Source organism: Chiloscyllium plagiosum, chromosome 12, assembly GCF_004010195.1.
Source record: "Chiloscyllium plagiosum isolate BGI_BamShark_2017 chromosome 12, ASM401019v2, whole genome shotgun sequence".
NCBI lineage: Eukaryota > Metazoa > Chordata > Chondrichthyes > Orectolobiformes > Hemiscylliidae > Chiloscyllium > Chiloscyllium plagiosum.
This window is the reverse complement of record NC_057721.1, coordinates 45894153-45919848: the sequence shown is the minus strand read 5'-3', so window position 1 is coordinate 45919848 and position 25696 is coordinate 45894153. Positions and strand designations below refer to the sequence as shown.

The window sequence follows — 25696 nt, the reverse complement described above, 5'->3', positions numbered from 1 at the left end:
CAACTGCTCTACGTAGCCAACAAAGAGACAGGCATAGCTGGGGCCCATACGTGTGCCCATGGCTACACATTTGGTTTGTAGAAAGTGGGAGGATTCAAAGGAGAAATTGTTAAGGGTGAGGACCAGTTTGGCCAAACAAATGAGAGTGTCGGTGGAAGGGTACTGTTGGGGACGTCTGGAGAGGAAAAAACGGAGGGCTTGGAGGCCCTGGTCATGGCGGATGGAGGTGTAGAGGGATTGGATATCCATGGTGAAGATGAGGCGTTGGGGGCCGGGGAAACGGAAGTCTTGGAGGAGGTGGAGGGCATGGGTGGTGTCTCGAACGTATGTGGGGAGTTCCTGGACTAGGGGGAATAGGACAGTGTCGAGTTCATCTCTGTTGCCTGAGCGAAAGCCTGTTTGGAAAATCCCACTGGAGCCTGTAATGGAGTCTGTTTTAAATGGAACAGAAATTGTGATGGAGCTGTTGTGAGTTTTCATTCTTCCTCTCCCTTTTTTCCTTTCTGCCTTCTCCCCCAACAATACCTGACATTCAGGTCGCACAGTAACAACATGTATGTTAAGGCAGATGTTATATGACATAGATTACATAGCCATTAGAGTTTAATGTAATTTCAGGTTTTCTGCTAATTTTGCAGGATCCGCCTGCGTCCGCGAATGCTAAGGGATGTCTCCGTAACAGATACAAGGGTAACCATCCAGGGAATGGAGATCAGTTTTCCCATAGGAATCGCACCTACTGCTTTCCACTGCATGGCATGGCATGATGGGGAGATGAGTACAGCCCGTGGTACTTCATAAGAGACATATTCTTTTCAAAACTTAACTGTATTCATATAGTTGCAGTGATGTACATAAAGACATGTTAACACAGCCTTGTGATGAAATGCAATCAATATGAGTTTTGAACACGAGTCCCTTTAAACGACTTGCAAGTATTAATGAACAAATACATAACCAAGATCAAAATATTTCCAATGTTTGTGGCTTTCTGATCCCAGAGCAGGAAATTTTATAACCAAACTTTTTGGTGACCATTTTCCAGTACCATTATTTTAATGTCTAAGCTGAAGGTGTGTGAAGACAGGAGTAAATGTAGTAATAATGCAATCACCATTGTTATTAATGGAGGTATGCTATTATAACTATGTCCTATTTTGATGATACATAATTTTAGACCAATGCAAATGTCTAGCAGATGTAAGTAAAATCATTATGTCCTGTGATAATAAGATAAAGTAGAAAAATGTAAATATTCAGCATATTTAAGCCTGATGCAGTCATGTGGGCACAATTGTTGAGACAAAATGGCTAAATCAACATCTAATGAAAAATACTTTGAAAATTCAAGGAAGGAAAAATTTTACATTTTTCCCTTTGGGCTGAAAATGAATCTCACCATCATCAGCAGAACCTCAAAGTGAGGAAGATACTTGTCATGTCAGCCTATGGTAAAAAGCTGGTCTTAGAATCTTTTACCTTCAAGAGGTTGTTTCACTGCAAGCTAACAAATGGTTCTAGATAACAGGAAACTGCTGCTCTTAACATCTACTATAGACATACTAGAAGCATTTACAGGTTGGCAATCCCCAGTTTGCTCAGGTTGTGACCTCATCTCTAGGACCATCAAATCCCAGTGCAGGATTCAAACTGGGAGCTTTTGGGTCAGAGGCAGTGATGATCCTTGCCTCAGAGCCAGAAGTTCCTAAACTGAACCTAGATCCAAGAATTTAAATGACAGAAATCTAATGAAACTCCTTCAAAGTCAAAGAACATGAAAATCTTACAGTCTACAAGCTCAACAATTAACAATGTGGATTTTGATCAGTTTGTGTGTTGTCTTGTAGCTGCTGAAGCCATGAACACATGTTACATTGCAAGCACATACTCCACCTGTTCTGTGGAAGAGATTTCAGCCGCAGCACCTAATGGATTTCGATGGTTTCAGCTTTATGTCTATCGCAACCGTAAACTCTCAGAGCAGCTAGTGCATCGCGTGGAAGCACACGGGTACAAGGCCATTGTTCTAACTGTGGATGTCCCTTATACTGGCAAACGGAGAAATGATATCAGGAACAACTTTAAGCTACCACCTCATCTCAAAGTAAAAAACTTTGATGGCATTTTTGAGGTATGACATTTCTCATTTTAAAGGTGCACTATGAAGTTAAGTGATCCCGGCCAGGTTATGCCTATTGACTTCAGTGTTGCTGGGTATAGAATGGCAAGATGACTGGGTTCACCCCTCTACACTGCTGTCAGGTAAAACCCATAGGTAAATCTTGTTGAAGGCAAGACTAGGGCTGGTTGAAATGAATGATAACGTTAGAACTTGTGTTTAGGTACGACATGATCCATATGAAGCATATCTTGGCAAAAGAGCAAACACTTCCAGGAGAGGAGCTATAAATTATGAATAAACCTGTTAATAGAAGTGAAAAGAAATGTTCTTCCTGTGATCCACAGCTATGTTGTTTCCACATCATCTCACCCTTGCTCCAAATTACATATACTGGAATACTTGAAAATCAAAAGGTTAAAGTTTGATTGCATGGCATTCACTTTTTAGGAGAGAGAAAGGTGCTGAGTACCAAAGCACACTATCAGTCCGTACCAGAAGGGGATTGCATACTAAATTGGTTAGTCTCTCTGTATTTTCTTTACCCTACTCCACCAAGAATATTTAACCAGAAAACTGGGCTGCAACTGGTTCTCACAGATCATTAAAATTTGCAAATTATTTGGCAGTGTCCTCTTGCCAGACTCGTTAGGCATTTACATCATCCATTTCAAACCTCTTCCGTTCAGCCATGAACCAGTTTCTAGACCCAATATTGACAGGCACAAAGCACTGAGTGAACTACAAGCTTCCACTGATTGCTCTTTGGTAACATGACATATACTATTGTTATCATGCAAGTTAAGGTTGTTCTGCTATAACACATGTTTCATTAACGAATTAGCTGTTATACCATTGACGGATTGGGGACACTGTTGCTGAAGCACAGACATTCAAATGTGTTGGCTGTAATGTGATAACATTACCAAAACTTTAAACACTGTTTCTAAAGTGTGATCTTTCCATAATGTGGGGTTATACAAGAACGCAACCATCATGTTAGAGAAGAACTACCTGTAGGAGGGTCACTAGGTTGATTCTGGAGTTGAGAGGGTTGGCTTATGAGGAGAAATTGGGTAGACTGGGTGTAAACTCTTTAGAATTTAGAAAATGAGAGGCAATCTTATAGAAGATTATAGCATATCATAAAATAGAAACAGAGTGGTTGTTTCCACTGGCAGGTGAAACTAGAACTAGGGGCATTGCCTCAAAATAAGGGGGAGCCGATTTAGGACTGAGTTGAGGAGGAATTTCTTCACCCAAAGGGTTGTGAATCTATGGAATTCCCTGCCCAGTGAAGAAGTTGAGATTACCTCACTGAATGTTTTTGAGGCAAAGATAAATTTTTGAACAGCAAAGGAATTAAATTATGATGTGTGGGCGGGTAAGTGAAGCTGAGTCCATGAACAGATCAGCCATGATCTTATTGAATGGTGGAGCATGTTAAAAAGTCATATGGCTTATTTCTACTCCTATTTCTTATATTCTTATGCTCTATGTTTGCTTACTAAGTCACAAAAATTATTAGACAATTATTTCTATTTAAGTTTTGGTTAGGCAAAATTCTTGCTTCAAACCAATAATCTTAAACTCAGTTATTTGCATGGGTATAAACTATTTGCTTTTTGCCACATAGCTGATACTGAAAAGTTATCTGTGCATCGAGTTAAGAAACCATTGATAGACACCTAGGTCATCAATCCCAATTGAGATAAAATTGAGCCAAAAGGATTGAAAGTATCTGGGTGAATTACACTGCTCTTACAATCTTTAAGTTGTGTTTCACACTGATTCTCACTACTGAAATATAACTATTCTTCTGTACAAACAGGATCATAGTGAAGTAGAGCTGTATGGAGTACCAGCCAATTCTCTGGATCCGTCAATCTGTTGGAAAGATATCTGCTGGCTTCAGTCATTAACTCGCCTGCCTATAATTATTAAGGGCATTCTAACCAAGGAAGATGCAGAACTGGCAGTGGAACATGGTGTCCAAGGTATCATAGTGTCAAACCATGGAGGCAGGCAGCTTGATGGAGGCCCAGCTACGGTCAGTCCATTTATCTCTCTCAGAAACATTTTATCTTACTTTCCTTCGTTAACCCATGACTAAACTTTCACCTTGAAGTAGTGTTACTGTTATTGCATGGCAAACACAGCTGCCAATTTTCACAGTGTCCCTACGAACAGTAAATAAGATGAATGACTTGTTAATCTGCTGCTGGTAGTGTTAGTTGAGGCAGTAATTTTGGCCAGGATACCAAATATAATTCATAATTCTTCTTCAAACAATGCCATTTTTCATCAGGCAGTACATTAAATTCATGTTTTATGCAAAGAATGTTGAGTGAAAAAAAATCCAAAACTTTCTTAGGAAACTGATGTGTCAGGTTAAATTAAGTAAGATGACTGTAGTAGTCGGTAGTCAGATTACTTAACTAAACCATCACTGCATACATTTCTTAGAGTTTTACCTTGGACTCAACCACCTTAATCTGCTTTATTAACGACCTTCAGCATACCATAGGGTCAGAAGTGGGAATTCTTGCTGATGATTACACAGTATTAGTACCATTCACAATCAAAGAATCCATACCCACATGCAAAAAGACCTGGACCACATTCAGGCTAGGGCTGATGAATGGCAAATATCATTTCTAATACTTAGGTGCTAGGAAATGACCATTTCCAATGAAAGGTTCTAACATTTCATCTTTGACATCCAAAAGCATTATTATCACTGAATGCCCCTGGTATTTACTATTGACCACAAACTTAAGTAGACCACAGGGTTGCACACAGGGTAACTCATCTCCTGACTCCCTAAACAAAGTCCAGCATCTACATCTACAGTTGATGGAATATTCTCCATGCTCCTGAATTAATGCAATTGCAACAATGCTGAAGAAACTTTTTGCCAACCATTACAAAGTAGTCCATTTGATTGACATCCCGACCGCCTTGAACATTCACCTCCTCCATTACTGGCACACAGTAGCTTCAGTGTGTACTGTCTATGAGATACACTGCAGCAACTTACAGAGGCCAGATCCACAATCTCTGCCACTTAAATAGATATATGGAAAAACCATCACTTGCAAGTTCTCCTCCAGGTCATACACAATTCTGACTTGGAACTATACCATTATTCCTTCACTGCTGTTAAGTCAAAATCCTAGAACACCTTAACTGTAGATATTTCTACACCGTGTTGATTACAATAGTTCAAGAAAGCAGCTCACTTATCCTTTCATCCCATGAATGAATAATTAAAAAGAAATGGAATTTTGTCAAATTATTCTATGCACTGGACTCTTTGTTACAGGGATGCACTGCAGGGAATTGATTAAGGTAAAATTGGCGGATGTGTGGAAAATTTTAATCAAGATTTCCTGGGCCAAACAATGAAAATATGTAATCCTTTCAAGAAAGACTGTTCTCCATAATCAAGCTATGATTATATCATGCTGGATGAGATATTGAAATTATTCAATCCAACTGAAAATTCACCACATCGTAACTAATAATCAGCAAATTTCTCTGTTAGGTTCTCAGTTATTACTGTTACTTCCAAATGACATAATGAAAGACAGTGAGTAACATCTGTTTAACATTTGCAGATAGATGCCCTATCAGAAATTGTGGATACAGTCCAAGGAAGAATTGAGGTTTATTTGGATGGCGGAATCCGTACAGGAAGTGACGTGCTCAAGGCTTTAGCTATTGGAGCCAAGTGTGTTTTCATTGGTCGGCCTGTGGTTTGGGGTCTTGTCTACAAGGTAACTAATTGATGCATTTGCCAATTATCAACTTCTGTTTCCATTGCTTCTCGCCAGAGAGAAATATCGGTAGTCTGTTGGAAATAAAGTGGGTTTTAGCACTGAGGAACTAACAGGATGGAGGAGAATTTTCTTCTTCCTTAGCCAAAACCCCATACAAATATGTAATCAAACTTATGTTTCAATTATGAAATGATTAACAGCATTACAAAATCTAACAGCATCCTTTTTAATGAATACGCCCTTTCCTCACTAATTACTTAAAATAAAATGAATAAGTGTTGAGCAACATGGGGAAGGCAGTGACTGTGAGATAAGAATGAAATTTAACATTAATTCCTCAGAGATTAGTATAAGATCATAAAACATAGGCATAGAAGTACACCATCTGCCCATCAATTCTGTTCTCTCTTTCAATGAGATCATAGCAAAATTAAGGCTTGCTGAAGATAGCATCAAATTAAAGCAAAAAGGCATTAAATGAGGCAAAGATTAGTGGTAAATCCAATGATTGGGAATTTTTAAAGCCAGCAAAAGATGACCAGAAAAAAACTAAGTGGGAAAATAACCTGTGAGGGCAAACTAACAAGTTATATACAAATGGATAGGGAGCACTTTTTGAAATAGTAACAGGAAAAGAGAGGCCCCTTAGAGAGCAATAATGGGAGAAATAATGGGAACCAGGAAATGGCAGAGGAGTTGAATAAATATCGTGACATCAGTCGTCACAACATTAGTATCTTTCCAAAAATACCAAGTAATCAAGGGGCTAGGGTTGGGGGAAGAGAGGTGGAGGGGAATTGGGGGTGAAGTAAACACAATAACTATTGCTCGAAATAATTATAAATTATACAGGTTAGAAAGAAAAATAGAAATTGCTGCAAAAACCTCAGCAGGATTGGCAGCATCTGTGGAGAGAAATCAGTGTTAACATTTCGGGTTCAGTGACCATTCCTCACAATAGATGATAGCTCAGAAAATGTTGGTTTATATGCAGAAGACAGGTTGGGGGAAGGGGATAAGGAGTAAATGAAGGGTGGGGATAGAGCCCAAAGAGAGAGAAGACAGTTGGACAATGGAGTGGATAACAATCTGGCTGGGAGGGTGAATCGCTGCTAATGGAAACTGTTAGCTGCTAACAATAGGTTGTGTATAATTGCAGACTATGTGATAACAAGCTCTATTCCTGATGAAGGGCTTTTGCACGAAACGTCAATTTCCCTGCTCTTTGGATGCTGCCTGACCTGCTGTGCTTTTCCAGCACCACACTAATCTAGACTCTGGTTTCCAGCATCTGCAGTCCTTGTTTTTGCCTATGTGGTAACAAGGCCTGGTTGTGGGGTTGGGGTCCAGGGCATGGGAGGGTTCAGGCCCTAAAATTATTGAACTCAATACTGAGTCCAGAGAGCTGCAGGGTCCCCTAGTGGAAAATGACGCATTGTTCTTCCAGCTTGTGCTGAGCTTCGCTGGAGCACTGCAGCAAGCCTGAGACAGAGTTGTTGGCCAGAGAACAGGGTGATGTGTTAAAGTGGCAGGCAACTGGAAGCATAGGGTCTTTTTTGTGGGCAGAATGTAGGTGTTCAGCGAAGGCATCACCCAGTCTACACTTTGTTTCCCCAATGTAGAAGAGACCCCATTGTGACGGTGATTTTGTGATGTGCAGGTAAAGCACTGCTTCACCTGGAAGGTATGTGTTTGGGCTCTTGGATACTGAGGATGAAGGAGGTAAATGGGCAGGTGTTACACATTTGGCGATTCCAGGAGAAGATGCCATGGGGTTGTGGGGGGATTTTGGGAGTAAAGGAAGAGTAAATAGTGGGCGGCACGGTGGCACAGTGGTTAGCACTGCTGCCTCGCAGCGCCAGAGACCCGGGTTCAATTCCCGACTCAGGCGACTGACTGTGTGGAGTTTGCACGTTCTCCCCGTGTCTGCGTGGGTTTCCTCCGGGGGCTCCGGTTTCCTCCCACAGTCCAAAGATGTGCAGGTTAGGTGAATTGGCCATGCTAAATTGCCCGTAGTGTTAGGTAAAGGGGTAAGTGTAGGGGTATGGGTGGGTTACGCTTCGGCGGGTCGGTGTGGACTTGTTGGGCCGAAGGGCCTGTTTCCACACTGTAAGTAATCTAATCTAATCTAATCTAAAAAAAAACCTGGGTGTCCTGGAGAGAACAGTCCCTGCGAAAGGTGAGGAGAGGGAAATGTATGTCTGATGGTTGCATCTAGATGGAGGTGGTGGAAATGGCAGCTGATGATGTTATGAATGTGGATGCTGGTGGGATAGTAGGTAAGGACAAGGGGAACCCTATCACTGTTGTGGGAGAGGGGAAGAGGGCAGAATTTTGGGAGATGGATCAAACCCGGTTGAGACCCCTGTCAACAATGGTGCTGGGGGAGTCCTCAATTGAAGAAGAAAGTGGGCATTTTGGAGGCTCCCTTATTGAAGTTGGCCTCTTCATATGCAACGGAGCATAAGCAACGGAGATGGAGGAACTAGAAGAATGGAATGGAGTCTTCACAGGAAGCAGGATGCGAAGATGTATAGTCCAGGTAACTGTGGGAGTGGGTGCATTTATATTGGATATTAGTGCTCAGTCTATCCCCAGAAATGGAAACAGAAATGTCGAGGAAGGGGGGAGTCAGAGATGGACCAGGTGAAAGTGAGGGTGGATTGGAAATTGAAAGTGAAATCGATAAACCCTCCCAATTCCAGACGAGAGAGGGAAGCAGCACCAACGATATCACTCATATATCTGGGAAAATGTTGTTGGTGGGGTCCAGAATAGGACCGGAGCAAGGAATGTCGCACATACCCCACAAAGAGACAGGCATAACTGGGGCCCATGGCCATCCCTTTGACCTGAAGAAAATGAGAGGAGTTAAAAGAGAAGTTGTTGAGGGTGAAGACGAGCTCGGCCAAATGGAGGAGGGTGGTGATGGATGGGGACAGTTCACGCCCTTGTTCCTGGAAGAACCAGAGAGCCCTGAGCCCATCCTGGTGGGGGATTGCCTGTCCGTGATAAAGAGGAGGGGGCTGGAGCCTGCAAACTGGAAATTCCAAAACTGGCATAAAGCATCAGATTCGGGTAGTCTGGCATTATACACTACCTGTTGTTAGCTACTAACAGTCTCCATTAACAGCCATTCACTCGCAGCCAGATCGATACCACTCCTTTGTCCGTCCAATTGTTTTTTTTCTCTTTGGGCTCTATCCCCACCTATCACTTACTCCTTCCTCTGACCCTATCTTCTGCATATAAACTGACATATTCCTAGCTACCATCTGTTCTGCGGAAGGGTCACTGAACCCAAAACACTAACACTGATTTCTCTTCACAGATGCTGCCAGAACTGTTGAGCTTTTCCAGACACTTCTGTCTTTGTTTCTGATTTACAGCATCCACAGTTCTTTCGGTTTTTGTACAGGCCAGAGTCTGATAGGTCCCCTGGACTTGATGGGTTGCATCGAAGAATTTTAAAAGAAGTAGCTATAGGATGCACTGGAAGTAAACTTCCAGAATCCCTAGATTTGGGAAAAGATTAGATTAGATTTCCTACAGTGTGGAAACAGGCCCACTAGCCCAACAAGTCCACAATGACCCTCTGAAGACTAACCCACCCAGACCCATTCCCCAACCCTTGACTAATGCACCTAAAACTATGGGCAATTTAGCATGGCCAATTCACCTGACCTGCACATCTTTGGATTGTGGGAGGAAACCGGACCACCCAGAGGAAACCCACGTAGACACAGGGAGAATTTGCAAACTCCACACAGACAGGCAGACAGTCACCTGAGGTGGGAATCAAACTGAGGTCCCTGGTGCTGTGAGGCAGCACCGCTAACCACTGAGCCACTGTGCCACCTGTACAGCTCTAGAGGATTGGAAAGCTGACAAACTAACACCATTATTCAAAAAGCGAAGGAGACAAAATAAATCAGGTAACCGTAGGCAAGTTAGCTTAACATTTGTCATTGAGAAAATGTTAGCATATATTAGACAGGATCAGACAGCAGGACTTTAGAAATACATAACAAAATATAACAGTGTCAACATGATTTCATGATGGGTAAATGTTGCCTGAAAAATGTATTACAGTTCATTCAGGAGGTACGAGGCAGGATATATAAAGGGGAACCAGTCGATGTAGATTTCCTGAAAGTGTTTGATAAGGTATTGCACATAAACGTACTTAAAAAGTTAAGAACCCATTGTGTTGGGGTAGTATATTAACATTGATAAAGGCTTGGCTAACCATTAGAATATAGAGAAAAGGACATTTTCAAGACGGCAGCCTGTAATTAATGGAGTGTCACAAGGATCAATGCTGTGTCCACAATTATTTACAATATATATTCATGACTTGGATGACAGTGTTAAAAATCACACAACTCCAGGTTATAGTCCAACAGGTTTATTTGGAAGCACTAGCTTTTGTAACACTGCTCCTTCATCAGATGGTTGTGGAGTATAAGGTCGTACGACACAGAATTTATAGCAAAACTTTGTAGTGTGATGTAACTGAAATTATATATTGAAAAAGACCTGGATTGTTTGTTAAGTCTCTCATCATTTAGAATCGGCATGTTGGTTTCAGTTATTTCATATGTAAATCGCAAAACTTTTCCAAAAGTTAGATTCTCAAGTGAACTTTAATAATAGATGCCATGTTGGCCCAGATAATACATTGAAAAGGTGTGAGGTGCCCTGTGTGAGGCTGTCTGTGCCCAACGTTCCGTCAGATTCGAATCTAAAAAAGGGATTTACAGAATCTTACGTGGATTCATGCAGTTTTTGAGCAAAATAAAATGTAATCCTGCAAGTACAAATTCACCCCACAAACTTATGGGTGTGTGTGCGCATGTGGCTGTGTGTGTGTCTGTGTGTAGGGGGGGCATGAGTGTCTGAGAGTGTGTTTGAATGTGTATGAGTGTGAGTCTAAAGGGGTATTAGTCTGTGAGAAGATGCTTGTGTGAATGTGGGAGTGTATGTATGAGCGTATGAGAGAGGGTCTGTGTGTGTGTGTGTGTGTGTAGAGCAGTGGAGTCACCTGTAGTGTGACATGAATCTAAGGTCCCGGTTGAGGCGATCCCCATGGGTACCGAACTTGGCTATCAGCCTCTGCTTGGCCACGTTGCGTTGTTGCCTGTCCTGAGGTTCACCTTGGAGGATGGTCACCCATAGGTTCGAGGTTGAATGTCCTGGAATGCTGAAATGTTCTCCGACTGGGAGGGAGCACTCCTGTCTGTGGATTGTTGTGCAGTATTCATTGATCCATTGCCATAGCCTCTGCTTGGTCCTCACCAATGCACCATGCCTCAGGGCATCCTTGCCTACAGCATATGATACAGACAACGTTGGCGGAGTCACATGAGTATCTGCCACGTGCATGGTGCCCACATATCATGCAAGTGGCAGGTACCCGTGTGACTCGGCCAGTGTAGTCTATATCATATGCTGTAGGCAAGGATGACCTGAGGCATGGTGCATTGGTGAGGACTGAGCAGAGGCTATGGCAATGGATCAATGAACACTGCACAACAATCAACAGACAGGAGTGCTCCCTCCCAGTCGGAGAACATTACAGCGTTCCAGGACATTTAACCTCAGACCTTCGGGTGACCATCCTCCAAGGTGGACTTTGGGACAGGCAAAGTGGCTGAGCAGAGGCTGATAGCCAAGTTCAGTGTCCATGGGGATGGCCTCAACTGGGACCTTGGGTTCATGTCACACTACAGGTGACCCCACTGCTCTACACACACACACACACAGACAGAAACAGACACTCTTATGGACACATACACACTTCTACAGATCCATACAGTCACACAGACCCTCTCTCATACACAAGCTCTTTCTCATACGCTCACATATATTCTCCCACACTCACACAAGCATCCTCTCACAGACTTATACCCCTTTATACTCACACACATACACACCCCTCATACACTCCCACACTTACACATGCACCCTCTCACAGATTTATACCCCTTTACACTCACATATACACACTCTCCCACAGACACCCATAACCTCCCCCCACCCCGACACACACACACACACACACACACATATATATACGTTTGCAGGGTGAATTTGTACTTGCAGAATTACATTTTATTTTGCTCAAAAACTGCTTAAATGCTTGTAAGATTCTGTAAATCCCTTTTTTATATTAGAATCAATCTGACCATTGTGGCACAGAGTGTCTCAAACAGGGCACCTCACATCTTCAATGCATTATCTGGGCCAACTTGGCTCCTATTGTTAAAGTTCACTTGAGAATATAATTTTAAGAAAGTTCTGGAATACATATGAAGGAACTGACACCAACATGCCCAATTTTAAAATATGAGAGATTTACCAAATAATCCAGGTCTTTTTCAATATATAATTTCAGTTACATCATACTTTCGCTAAAAATTCTGTGCCCTACGACCTTACATTCCACAACCACCTGTTGAAGCAGCAGTGTCCCAAAAGCTAGTGCTTCCAAATAAACCTGTTGGACTATAACCTGGTGTTGTGAGATTTTTAACTTTGTACATCCCAGTCCAACATCGGCATCTCCAAATCTTGGATGAGAGTGAATGTCCTATCATCAATTTTGCTGATGACACATGAATAGGTGGCAAGGCAGGTAGTGAGCTTCTTTCCATCTGATTTTTTTCCTGCCACACTGTGGACATTTGAGTCCATGTGCAGCAATGGTTTCCAGAACCAGAAGGCAATGTGTCTATATACCAGTTGGCAAACAGCCGTATAGCTTAAAGGGAACATTGGCAGTGAGTCTGCAGAGAGATACAGAAACTGGGCACAGACTTAGCTGATGAATTACAACATAGCAAAATGTGAAGTTACGCACTTTGCAGAAAGAATAGAAGAACTGAAAGTTATTTAAATGGGGGAAAACTGCACAAAGTTACAGTACAATGGGATTTGGGGAGCTTGTGCATAAATCACAAAAAGCTAGTGTCCAAGTTCAGTTGGTAATAGGGAAGGTGAATGGATTGTTGGCCTTTATTTCAAAGAGAATGGTGTATCAAAATGGAGGGGTAAAACTACACAAGATGCTACTTAGATTACACTTACTGTGAATACTGTGAACATTCTCCTTATTTAAGGAAAGAAATACTCATGTTGGAGGCAGTACAGAGAGGGTCCAATAGATTGATCCTGCTCTGCAGGGATTTTCTTGAGGAGAGATTGAGTACGTTGGACTCGTATTTGTTGGGGTTTAGAAGATTAAGATGAGACCTTGTTAAACATACATGATGATTAGGATACTTGACAGAGTAGGTCCAGAGAGATTGTTTCTCCTTGTGGGAGAGTCTAGGACCAGAAGGCAGAATCTCAGAGTAAAAGCTCACTTTGGTCTCACAAACCAGTCAACACAAATAACTAGAGCTGAAAACTTCACTTTCTCAACCTCACTTTTACTTACCCTCAGGCTAAATTCACCATCAGTCATCTCTCTTTAGTGAGAGAGCAGCCTTTGACCCTTTGGGACTTTCATTCACATATCTCCTCATTCCACATCCATAAACCTTCCAAACATCCCCCAAAGCAATCCCAGGGAACCTTGGGCTCTCCAAAGCCCCTGCCACCTGCTGGTGAGGACACACCTAGCAGTCACTATAGGAACTGCCGTGCTCAATACAGGCTTAGGAGCCAGCACAACCTTCCTGCTAAAATACCATAATAATTTAGGGCCCAGCCTTGTTGGATAATTCCAAGCGTCTATGAAAGTAATTAGACAAAAGAGACAATGGATATTTTCAAAGTGATTAGACAAATGATGGTCAACCTTTGACTGTCCTTCCTCTGAGGTGAAACAGATAATCTCTGGGCAGAAATGTATCTCATGAACTCTGTTGGCTATTGTTTTGCCCACGGAATTTTCTAGCTAATTAAAATTCCTGATATTTCTGCAGTGTTTCTCCTGACCTCCTTCTGCAGTAAATTGGTAGAAATCCCCTTCCTTAGATAAATAGCCTTCTCTGTGACTTCTCCTTGATATGTTGGGAGATTTTCATACACCTATAACCTTGAGAGCTACAATAATAGGAACATTACTCCTGAAAAAGATCATACAGTGCAGACAGTTTGAAGTCCAATTGTCTGGGGTTCTGAGCCAGCGATCAGCATGTCTATATGAAAATACCTAGAGACAAGATGAGTATGTTACAGATTTGTGAATAAACAGAACTGTAGAAACATAATCTGTTGAATGTAAGACAGGATGATTCTTTGATGGGGTCAAATATCAGCCAGCAGTTTATTTGTATATTGAAAAAAATAAGATTTTACCAATCTGCATTAAATAAATTGGGTCAATGGGCTAAGGAATGGCAGATGGACTTTAATTTGGATAATGCAAGGTATTGCATTTGGTAATACAAACAAGAACAGGACTTAAACAATTAAAAGTAGGTCCCCTGGGTACTGTTGGAAAGTCTGGTGCTGGAAAAGCACAGCAGGTCAGGCAGCATCCAAGGAGCAGGAGAATTGAAGTTTTGGGCATAAGCCCTTCATCAGGAATGTGGGGAGGGGAAGGGGGCTGAGAACTTGCAGAACATTTCAGAGAACACACATGCTAAACAACCCCACTACCTCGTGGCCAACCACTTCAACTCCCCGTCCCACTCCGTCAAGGACATGTCAGTCCTGAGCCTCCTGACACCTGAAGGAAGAATGTCTTATCTTCTGCCTTGGGACCCTCCAACCCCCACCCAGCACAATGTCGATTACACCAGTTTCTTTATCTCCCTTCCCCCCCCATCTCACCCAAGAACCAATCCTCAAACTTGGCATCACTCTCTTGAACTGTCCCCCCTGTCCATCTTCCTTTCCATCCTTCACTCTGACCTATCACCATCACACCACCTGCATCTGCCTAATGCTTTCCCAGCTACCTTCCCCCCAGCCCCAGTCCCCTTCTATTTACCTCTCAGCCCCTGCCCCCAGTCCCCACCGCATTCCTGATGAAGGGCTTATGCCTGAAACATCAATTCTCCTGCTCCTCGGATGCTGCCTGACCTGCGTGCTTTTTCAGCGCCACACTTTTCAACTCTGATCTCTAGCGTCTGCAATCATAATTTTCTCCATGGGTAGTGTTGTAGAACAGAGAGACCTAGGGACTCAGGTACATAATTCTTTGAAATTCGCGTCACAGGTAGACAGGGTGGGTAAGAAGGCATTTAGCATGCTTGCTTTCATTGCTCAGACCTTCGAGTGTAGGAGCTGGAACATCATGTTGAGGTTGTACAGGATGTCGTTGAGGCTGCTTCTGGGGTTCTGTGTGTAGTTCTAGTTGCCCTGCTAGAGAAAGGATCTTTTTTTAAACTGGAGAGGGTTTAGAAAAGATTTATCAGGATGTTGCTTGAACTGGAGGGTTTGAGTTATAAGGAGAGTCTAGATAGGCTGGGACATTTTTCACTGGAGTGTAGGGCGTTGAGGGGTGACCTTATAGGTTTATAAAATCATGAGAGGCATAGATAAGGTGAACAACAAATGTCTTTCCCTTAAGGTCAGGGAATTCAAACCTAGAGAACATATTTTTAAGGTGAGAGGAGAGAGATTTAAAAAGGACATGAGAGGCAATGTTTTTACAGATAGTGGTTTGTATGTGGAATAAACTGCCAGAGAAAATGGTGGATGCAGGTACAGTTATCTTTAAACGACATTTGGGATAAATTGGAATCATGGAATCCCTACAGTATGGAAACAGACCATTTGGCCCAACAACTCCACACCAACCCTCTGAAGAGTGTCCCATCCAGACCCATTCCCCTACTCTATATTTCCTCTGACTAATGCACCTAACGTACACATTCCTGAACACTATGGGCAATTAACCTTGGCTAATTCATCTAACCTACACATCTTTGGACTGTGGGAGGAAACTGGAGCACCTGGAGAAAACCCACGCAGACACTGGGCAACATGCAAACTCCACACAGACAGTCAACCGAGACTGGAATCAAACCCACGTCCCTGGTGCTATAAGGCAGCAGAGCTAAACACCGTGCCACCGTGTCGCCCTTCAACCAAGCTACAAGATTCTCTCCAAATATTCACCAAATACCCCTTGAAAACACCTTACAAATCCTTGACCACTTCTATCTAGAAAGACAAGGACAGCAGATACATGGGAACATCACCAGCTGCAAATTCCCCTCCAAGCCACTCACCATCCTCACTTGGAAATCGCTGTTTAGCATCACTGAATCAAACTCCTGAAATTCCCTCCATCAGGATATTGTGGGTCATCTACAGCATATGGACTGCAGTGGTTCAACTAGACAGCTCACCATCTCCTTCTGAAGAGGCAACTAGACACGGGTAAAATGTTGCTGGCAGTCAGCGACGCCAACTCCCATGCATAAATGTTTGAAAAAATAGCATTTTCTGAATTCTCATACTGCAGTTGCTATAAAGGTCCAACCTTTTCAACCCCTCACCTGGGGCATGTTTAAGGCTAAAGTCAAGCAGTGGTTATGTCTACTTAGTGAGAGAGAGGGATTACAGTGACTTTACCTGTCAGTTATGTCACACCAAGAAGAGGAGGAACAAACAGATCTTAGGGGTGAAATTGACCACTGGTTTTAACAAACAAATCCCTAAATTGACCCAAGAGTTGGGAAGAGCGTGAGATTGGCTGTTAATGAACCATCACACCTAACTTTTATCAACTACCATCCACACTGAAGGAATGGAAGTAATTCAGTAAGCTTTGTGCAGGAGCAGACAACCAGACACAGACCATGTCGTGTCTGGGCCTACACACCAGAGTCTGGACTTAAATTACCTTCAAATTCCCTTGCCACTGCACCAGTGTCATGCCCTTCTGTCACCTTTCGGCAATCGGTGTGAACTGACCAGCCCGCATTTTAAAATAAAATAAGAAATCCCGCAAGGGTGCTTTCCACTCATCTGCAAGTTGTATTGGCACCCGGAACTTAAGGGGCCCCATCAGGCCACCCCACCAGTGACAGACCTGGTAGCCTTACCATCGCCGTAGCTCAGGAAGTCTAGGTACCTCAACACCCACATCACTGCCACACATGCAAGAATGTTTGTCGCCAACACGTGGAAGCGATGTCAAAAAAGTGGCCAGAGGATTCTTGTGGTGAACCCTTCAAGCAGACTTGCTCCGCAAATGGCAGAACCTCTGCTGATCAGGCAGGACCAAGTTGAATTGAGGGGAAGCATAGACCTGAATCCTCACGGCAGCAGCAGCATTAATGTGTGGATGCTGCCCTGGAACATTCTCTTGATCTAAAGTTGGTGTTGGGATCTTGTACACAAGTAAAAATCTTTTGTGTCGGTGTCAATTTAGAGGGAACAATTAATCTCAGTTTTTCATGACCCACCAAGCACTCACCCTTATGACGCTCATTGACAAGAAAGCTGATCTCTTCAGTGATCCTGTCTTCAATGGATTTCTTGCCCATGCCAAAACCTCAGAGAACTGAGATCATAAACTTTCAGTTGCCCTGCCACAACTTCCCATCACTGAATGTCACGCCCCCTGATTCATGAAAAGGAAAGGTTTGGAGGGGTATGGACCAAATGCAGCAGGTGAGACTCATTCAGTATGGGAACATGGTTGGCGTGAACTGGCTGTATAACTCTATGACTCAAATAGTGCTAACCCAGATAATAACAAACTGAGGGGACTGAAGTAATCTCTTGGAACTGAAGAAGTGGACTGCTGTAATATATGAATGCTATGTCAATCCCAAATATGCTGCAGAATTTCAGCAAGTTATTGTGCAACACATAAAATTTCTATTGAATTTATCTTGTTGCTTGTTTTGACCAGCACTGATGTTATGAAGAGTCGAGGATTACTTGGGTGACTCTGATATTGTGCCGTTCAACATCAGGATTTCTTTAAATATATTGAAACAGGCAAATAATATAGTGTCTATGCATTACGTCTTTTGTTGTACACCCAACATTATTTACTTATACAACTGGGAGATTTAATATTCTTGAATTACAGAATTTTGATTTAAATCAATTTGTAAACATTAATGTATTACTTTACTTTTAGGGAGAAGAAGGAGTCAAAGAAATTTTGCAGATTTTGAATGATGAATTTCGTTTATCAATGGCCTTGGCTGGTAAGTACATCCAGTCTTTGCTGACTGCAGCAGTGCAAGTTTACACATTGTGGAACGTGGCTTGAAATATAGCTCAGGCTGAAGGATACATCGCTTTTGTTCCCTTGAGTGACTGTTAAAGATCAATAGGACACATAACCTTAGTGTATCCCATCCTACGAGCACTCTTGTGGCACTGTTGTACTGTCTGTAGTTATAGTCTAGTTAGAAGGTCTGGGTTCAAGTTCCACCTGTCCTGGAGTTTATCATAAGGTGTCCAAATAAGTTGCTTTAAAAAATTGCTATCCAATACTATTAATATAAGACCATAAAACATAGGAGTGGAAGTAAGGCCATTTGGCCCATCGAGTCCACTCCGCCATTCAATCATGGCTGATGGGCATTTCAACTCCACTTACCCGCATTCTCCCCGTAGCCCTTAATATCTTCCCATCCTCACAAAGATGTGAGTTTGGCTGGTGTCACTGCTGAGTTAGAAACTCAGTTCCTACCCCAAAGACTTGAGTTCATGATGTAGATTTGAGATTCAGTGAACTACAGAATGAGTGATGTACTATCTTTCAGATAACATATGGAATATCCTGAGGCACTCTCTTGACATGCATACAAACATGGACTCCAAACCACGCTACTAATAATTTTACAGGTAGTGAGTCAGTTGGTCTGATTTGGTGTATTTTCTCTTCCTGTGGAGTTGTACCACACCTACATGAATCTAAAGAGTTGAGGCACAGAACCTAGGCTGTGATGATGCACAGGGATCATTCTACAGTTTAACAGGTTGAAATCCTGCAGTTTACCAGTGCACAGAACTGGAATAGTTGAGGAGAAAGCAAAGGTATAATTACGGCTAAGCTCTGTAAGTCCATAAGAAAGGAATAGAAGGATATGTTGACAGGGTTCGATAAAGAAAGGTGGCAGGAGCTCTTTCAGCACATTAACATGAGAATGGATCAGCTGGACCTAATCACGTCTATGCTATCAATACATGCAAATGAAATGAGGGTTCTCCTCATGTCTTGGCCAAATTTTATGAATTGACTAGCCTCTGTGATAGTGAGAACTTTAGAAGTATGCTGAAATAGATCATCCATTTGTCAATTCTGACTGAAGATTCTGCCTTATTTTTGCATTCACATGTAGAGTTTACCCAGACTTGAGGTTGGGAAGTTTCTGAAGTGTTCAATTCCTCTAAAGCATTTAATTGTCCTGGATATGGCCAGATATCAGAATGTGGAGCTAATATGTTGGTTGTGTTGGTGGGGAGAAAGAGTCCCTTGGCATTTTATAGCATGTTGCTTCTGCTGTTTAATATGCAAGCTGGTTTGTGTCATAACTTCACCATGTTGACACATCATTTTCATATATGTCAGGTGTTTTGGTACACTCTAGCGTGAAGGTAATGTTCGAGGGAGAAATATGTTGAGCTATGAGTTCAAACGTTGCATTGAAATATAACCTTGTTGCTACTGATGATCCCACATATCCTCATGTATGTCCAGTTTTAATCTGCTAGATCTGTCTTGGATCTATCTCAATTAACACAGTGTTGTATCACCGAAGACAACTGTGGAGGTCCTCAATATGAAGATACAAGTCATACAAAAGACAAAATATGAGGAGTAGACCAGGTGGCCTCTTGAACCTGCTCGTCCATTCAATAACATCTGTTGGAGTTCTGAATTCCGTGATCCCACTTACCCAGAAAACCTTTGATTCCATTGCCTGAAAGGATTTATTTATCTCTGCCTTTAAAAAATGATCCCACTTTCACCATTTCCTGAAACATGGAGTTCCAAAGTCATAAAACCTTCAGGTAAACATGTTTCCCATCTCGGTGCTAAAAGAATGAGCTCCAATGTTTAAAGCACTGCCTTCTAGTTCTGGATTAACACGCACATCCTTTCCATATCCATCTTGCCAAGTCCATTCAGGATCTGATAAACTTAAATTAAGCAACTCTCAGTCTTCTGTGCGAGGTAGTCAGGCCTATCCTACCTGTTAGGAAAACCCACTCATCTGGATGTTAACTTAGTAAACCTCCTCTGGGCCACCTACAATGTATTTATGTCCTTCTTTTAATAGGGAGACCAACAGTGCACTCTATAATCAATATGCCATTGCCCTGTATATCTGAAGCATAACATCCTTACTTTTATGTTCAGTTCCTCTCTTAACAAAGAATAGTTTATCCCATTTACCCACCTTGCTGATGCATTGTACCAGCATAGTAACTTCTTGCAGCTCCTGCACCAGAACACTTGGATACCTCTGCACCTTGGAATTCTGCAGCTGCTCTCTATTTAAGTAGTACTCCACTTTTTCACCCTCCCTGCAAAAAATGAGCAACTTCACATTTTACCACATTAAACTCCATCAAGGCCAGATTTTGGCCACTCACATAACCTATCCACATCCTTCTGCAAACTTCTAACATCTTCTTCACAAAGTACCTCCCTACCTATCTTTGTGTCATATGTGAATTTATTTACTTTGTCTACACTACCCTCATATAAATCCTTGATGTTAATTATAAAAAGTTGAGGGCCCAGTCTCATAAGGACTGTGTGGTGGTCACTCCACCCAATACTATCATGGACAAATGCTTCTATGATAGTTATTGTGGTGAAGTACACTTTTGCCTCATCTTGATTCAGTCACCAATTGCTGTGGAGTCAGCCTGACAGATATGGCCCTCAGGATTTGGTCAGCTTGTTCATTGATAGTGACGCCAAGTCATTCTAATTGGTGGAGATTTAATGTCTTCTACCAGAGTGCATTTCGTGTCTGTACCATCAACCTCTAAATAGTGTGCAACATGAAATGCACGATTCATCAGCTGAGAAGGATGTTAAGTGGCTATCAGTCGGTGGTTTCCTTGACTATGTTTGAGCTGCTGTCATGAGACTTTTGGAGCTAATGTTGAGGACTTCCTGGGCCTCTCCCTCCTGACTCTAAATCATTGTCCCGCCACATCTGTGACAGAATCTAGCTAGAGGACTAGTGACTGAGGAGTCCAAGATATTGGGTGAGAGCTATGATTCAGTGATTGTTACTTAATCAGGCTGTTGCTTGGCTAGTTTATTAAATACTTCTGCCAATCTTAGCAGAAGCCTCAGATGTTGATAAGGTGGACTTTGCAGAGTTGAATCTGATGCCTTGGTTGATGCTAGGTGGTTAGTACAGTTTTATTCTTACTAAACTATCTTGTAGCATTTTGGTACATTTGAGGAAGTTTCTAGGTCCTCTCATAACGTTCTTGGAAAGTGAAGCTCATTGCTGATATGTGTTTTTAGAGAAATTTAGTAATTTCACAATCTCCACCAACTGTGTTAGTGTGGGTGGTGCGGTATCTCCTTGTGTCTGCATGGGTTTCCTCCCACAGCCCAAAGATGGGCAGGTTACGTGGATTGGCCGTGCTAAATTGCCCATAAAGTGTCCAGGGATGTCCAGGCTAGGTGGATTAGCCTTGGGTAATGCATGTTTACAGAGATAGGATAGGGTAAGTGTTGGATCTGAGTAGGATAATCTTCAAAGACTCTGTGTGAACTCAATGAGCTGAATGGCCTGCTTCCACACTGTAGGGATTCTGTGATTATACTTAATTAACTGTTTTTAAATTCCCCAGTGATGCTATTTGAATTGAATTAATCTATAAAAACTCCAGTTTTACAGATTGCTGGTCCAATATTATAAAGACTACACTATCATTCTGGATTGCATTCAGTAAATGATGATAATATTGAAGATTTTCCAGAAATAAAGAAAACAATTTTTTCTGAACAGTCCAAAAAAATGGAACCATTACCTCAGCAATCATCAGTTGACTGGACGATATTGTGTGTCTCCCGGAATCTGTGTTCTGCTATAAGGGGGTTTTGAATTGAGGTCACCAGCTGTAGTGTCATAAAAGCTGTATGTTATTCTCTTGTGACTGTCAAATAATGCAGAGGCTAATGACTAATTTGACTGGGAACCAGGATGTTGCAGCAATGAGGGGAGAAAACTCGAAAAATGAAGTACTACTTGCAATAGAATGAAGAATTGTGTAGATAGAACCACAGAAATGGTACAGCACAATATTTGGCCCATCTTGTCCATCGCAACCATAAAACTTAAATTAGAGGAAACAAGCAAAGCAGACAGATATGCTGTTGGAATGCATGTATGATAACCTGAGGACAGAGACTAATACGGTTGATGGCCTCAGGCACAAGCTGTCACATGGGGTGATGACAAAATGGCCATAATGGAGATCTGGCTTAAATGTCGATAAGAATAGACACTAAACATTCTCGGCTATAATGTATTCAGGAGCTCCCTGGGTGACAAACGAAATAGAAGTCAAAATAAGCAGTGAAATGTCAAATGTTAGTGAAGAATATAATCAAACAGCAGGCAAAATACACAGAGTTGACGAGAGATTGAATCAATACTCATAATCTCGCTGACACTTGTTCTGGTTGCTTGGAGACAAAGGCATGATAGAGGAAAAAAAACGAACTTGCATAAATACACAAGATATATTGATGAGGTCTGAACAAAGCAGATGATATTTAATCCTCACTTGCACCTTAGACAGAAAATAATAAAGTACAGGTGCACATGCATCTTTGATTCCATGCAACTAAATGGTAGGTGTTTTGCTATTAACAAAAGTAGTATTGTGAGTATATTTAGTCTCCTGAACCTTTATAAAGTCTGTGTACAAACTTAAACCATAATTACTTTGGGTACAAACTCAATAGAAGCAAGAAGTTAAATAGCATATGAAAGCATAATTCATACAGTTTTAACACAATGCAATCTAAATTGCCAGGCTTCAATATAACCCCATGTTTTGCAATACATTGGTTAATCAGTTTTTCTAACTTATTGACAAAAATTCTCCAATTTCTGCTGAGTGATTTCATGATTATTTCTTAATAAATTGACAGCAAAAAATCCTTATGAATGATGGTATATTTGCTTCAATCATGCATATATCCAGATTTATTAAAGATAAAGCTGCACATGAACTTTATTAACACCTTGGATAGTAATACATTGCATAACAATTTTTAAAATCTTCTATGTGTTGCCCAATAAAGCTTGCAAGTTTGTTATTTGCAATAAACTATCATGCATAACATTTGAAATGATCTGCATAACATGTCTTCAGATGATTGCATCCTGAAGTGCACTTTCCAACACTAGTTAGAAAGATAGGAGCAGGACTAGACCAGTTAGCATCTATAGCTGCTCTGTTGTTCAATTAGGTCATGGCTGATCTTCAATCTCAAGGCCAGTAGCCTATACTATCCTCATACCCCTTAAATATCTTTTCTGTGTGGGGAAGCAATGGCCTAGTGGTATTACCGCTAGACTATTAATCCAGAAGCACAGCTCATGATCTGGGGACCTGGGTCCAAATCCTGCCATGGCACATGGTACAATTTGCATTCAATAAAACAAAATCTGGAATTAAGGGTCAAATGTTGATTGTTAGAAAAATCCATCTGGGTCATTAATGTCCTTTAGGGAAGGAAATCTGTCATTCTTACCTGGTATGGCCTACATGTGACTACAGACCTCCAGTAAAGTGGTTGACTCATAACTGTTCTCGAGCCGTTAGGGATAGGCAGTAAATGCTGGCCAAACCAGAGATGCCCTTGTCCCGTGAGTGAATAAAAAGAAACGATCTAGAAATGTTTCACTGTCTGGATTGAACATAACAGGGCCTGTACTGCTTTTTGGGATTCAGAATTCCAAAGTTTCACCAGCCTTTGGGTGATGAAATTCTGTTTCATCTCAGGCCTAGGTGGTCTACCTCTTATTCTGAGACTGCTTCCTGGGTTGTAGATTCTGTGAAACAGAGGAACATCTTTCATGCTGTGTGCCAACACTGAATAGTGCCACTTGTAGGACATTTTCCATTCAAAGTTCTGTTCTCAGATCAGCCAGGAATTGTTTGATATTGTGTAAGACAGAAGCTTTTTTTAAATTATTGCATAGCATGTGATAGCAGCAGTTTAATTCACTTGAGTTTTATTTAACATCACCAATGTCTTGTCTCCAATTCAGGTTGCAGAAATATTTCTGAGATCAACAGGAACCTTGTTCAATTTTCCAAGCTTTAGAATGATTCCTTAAGAGAAATGAAATAGTACTGCACATCTGAGCTTGGGACACATTTGCTGGAAGATCAATATATCTCAAAAGAAAAAATCATTGTGGACAAATTTGGACCTAGTTGAAAAACACTGTAACCAAGGCAAATAAACAAATCAGAATATTGTGAATAACTTCTATTTCGTAATATAAGTCTTGAAGTATGCCTGTTGGATGAATTAATTCTCTTCCTTTTGACATGTATAAATGTTCTTTACTTGATCACTTAAACTGCAGCATTGATACTGCTGTTAGCCTTGCATTGGTAAATCAACTAGGAGAAAGTGAGGACTGCAGATGCTGGAGATCAGAGCTTAAAAATGTGTTGCTGGAAAAGCGCAGCAGGTCAGGCAGCATCAACGGAACAGGAGAATCGACATTTTGGGCATAAGCCCTTCTTCAGGAAGAAGACCTTTCCTGAAGAAGGGCTTATGCCCGAAACGTCGATTCTCCTGCTCCTTTGATGCTGCCTGACCTGCTGTGCTTTTCCAGCAACACATTTTTAAGCTTTGCATTGGTAAATGTTCTTTTCGCAAACCCTTCTACCTCTCCCTTTAAAAAAAAAATCATATGTTTAAGCGAATCTTTGGTCATCGCTTCAAACCTCGCCTTCTTTGGCACAGTATCCTTTTTCCTACCAGTACTTAATATGACTATTAAGTGATTTGGGACTTTATTTTGTGTCATGAGTGTATTACAAATGTGAGTTATTGTTTTTACTGGAGCGCAGCCACTGTGTGAAGCTTAGATACATTTTGTCAATTATATTCTGTTCAAAGCCCAAAGCTGAATGATGGAACCAGGTGGTTTGTGGTGCATATGGGAGTTACTTCTCATTACCTTTTCAGCTTTATGACTTGAGTTTGATTTCAGCCCAGCTAGGGAAGATGTAAAGTTCCTTTAGTGGAAGATTGGGTAGCAGTGTCTTTCAGAATAATATATTTCAACTCTGGAATCCAGTATTCACCTTTTAATGTGATTTCTTCAGACTTCCAAAGATTATGACTTAAAATATAAAATGACAATGAATACACTATATTTTCAATGCATCTTTGGAGCAAGCAATGAAATAATTCCCCTGATAATTGAGACTGAGACGAATATGATCAAGAGGTTCTGACAAGATCATGAACTTGAAAGGAAAAGATTGAATGTTTAATATAATTAACATCTCACTAACATTTGCATTACATCCTGTAATGCACTCAAAACTGTAATTAAATGCGTAAACACATTGGTGAGCTTTATCAGTTGAGTTTGTAACTATAGCAGTTATTACAATTATTATGTATTTTGCCAAATGGTTTGGACTGAATGACAAAATGTGTGATCAGAAGGAAATAATTTACTAGGAAAAGCTATCCTGATATTTACAATGCTATATCTATTTCAAAACTGTTAATACTTGTTTTTAAAATCACAATAATATTGGAAATTAAAACTTCTCAGACAGTAATTCAGATAGATTTCCTTCCAATTATTGGAAGTTACATTTACAGAACACAACACAAGTAAGG

The 25696-nt window shown here is 41.4% G+C and overlaps 1 protein-coding gene across 1 annotated transcript; it reads left to right on the top strand.

Annotated features, from left to right (window-relative positions):
• The first annotated feature begins 609 nt into the window (after positions 1-609).
• Positions 610-24310, top strand: hao2 (hydroxyacid oxidase 2 (long chain)). Its single transcript, XM_043700959.1, has 6 exons — positions 610-790; positions 1848-2131; positions 3951-4169; positions 5740-5898; positions 17960-18029; positions 24093-24310. The coding sequence occupies exons 1-6, from the start codon at positions 658-660 to the stop codon at positions 24146-24148; spliced, it is 921 nt and encodes a 306-aa protein (XP_043556894.1). The 5' UTR covers positions 610-657; the 3' UTR covers positions 24149-24310.
• Positions 24311-25696: the final 1386 nt, after the last annotated feature.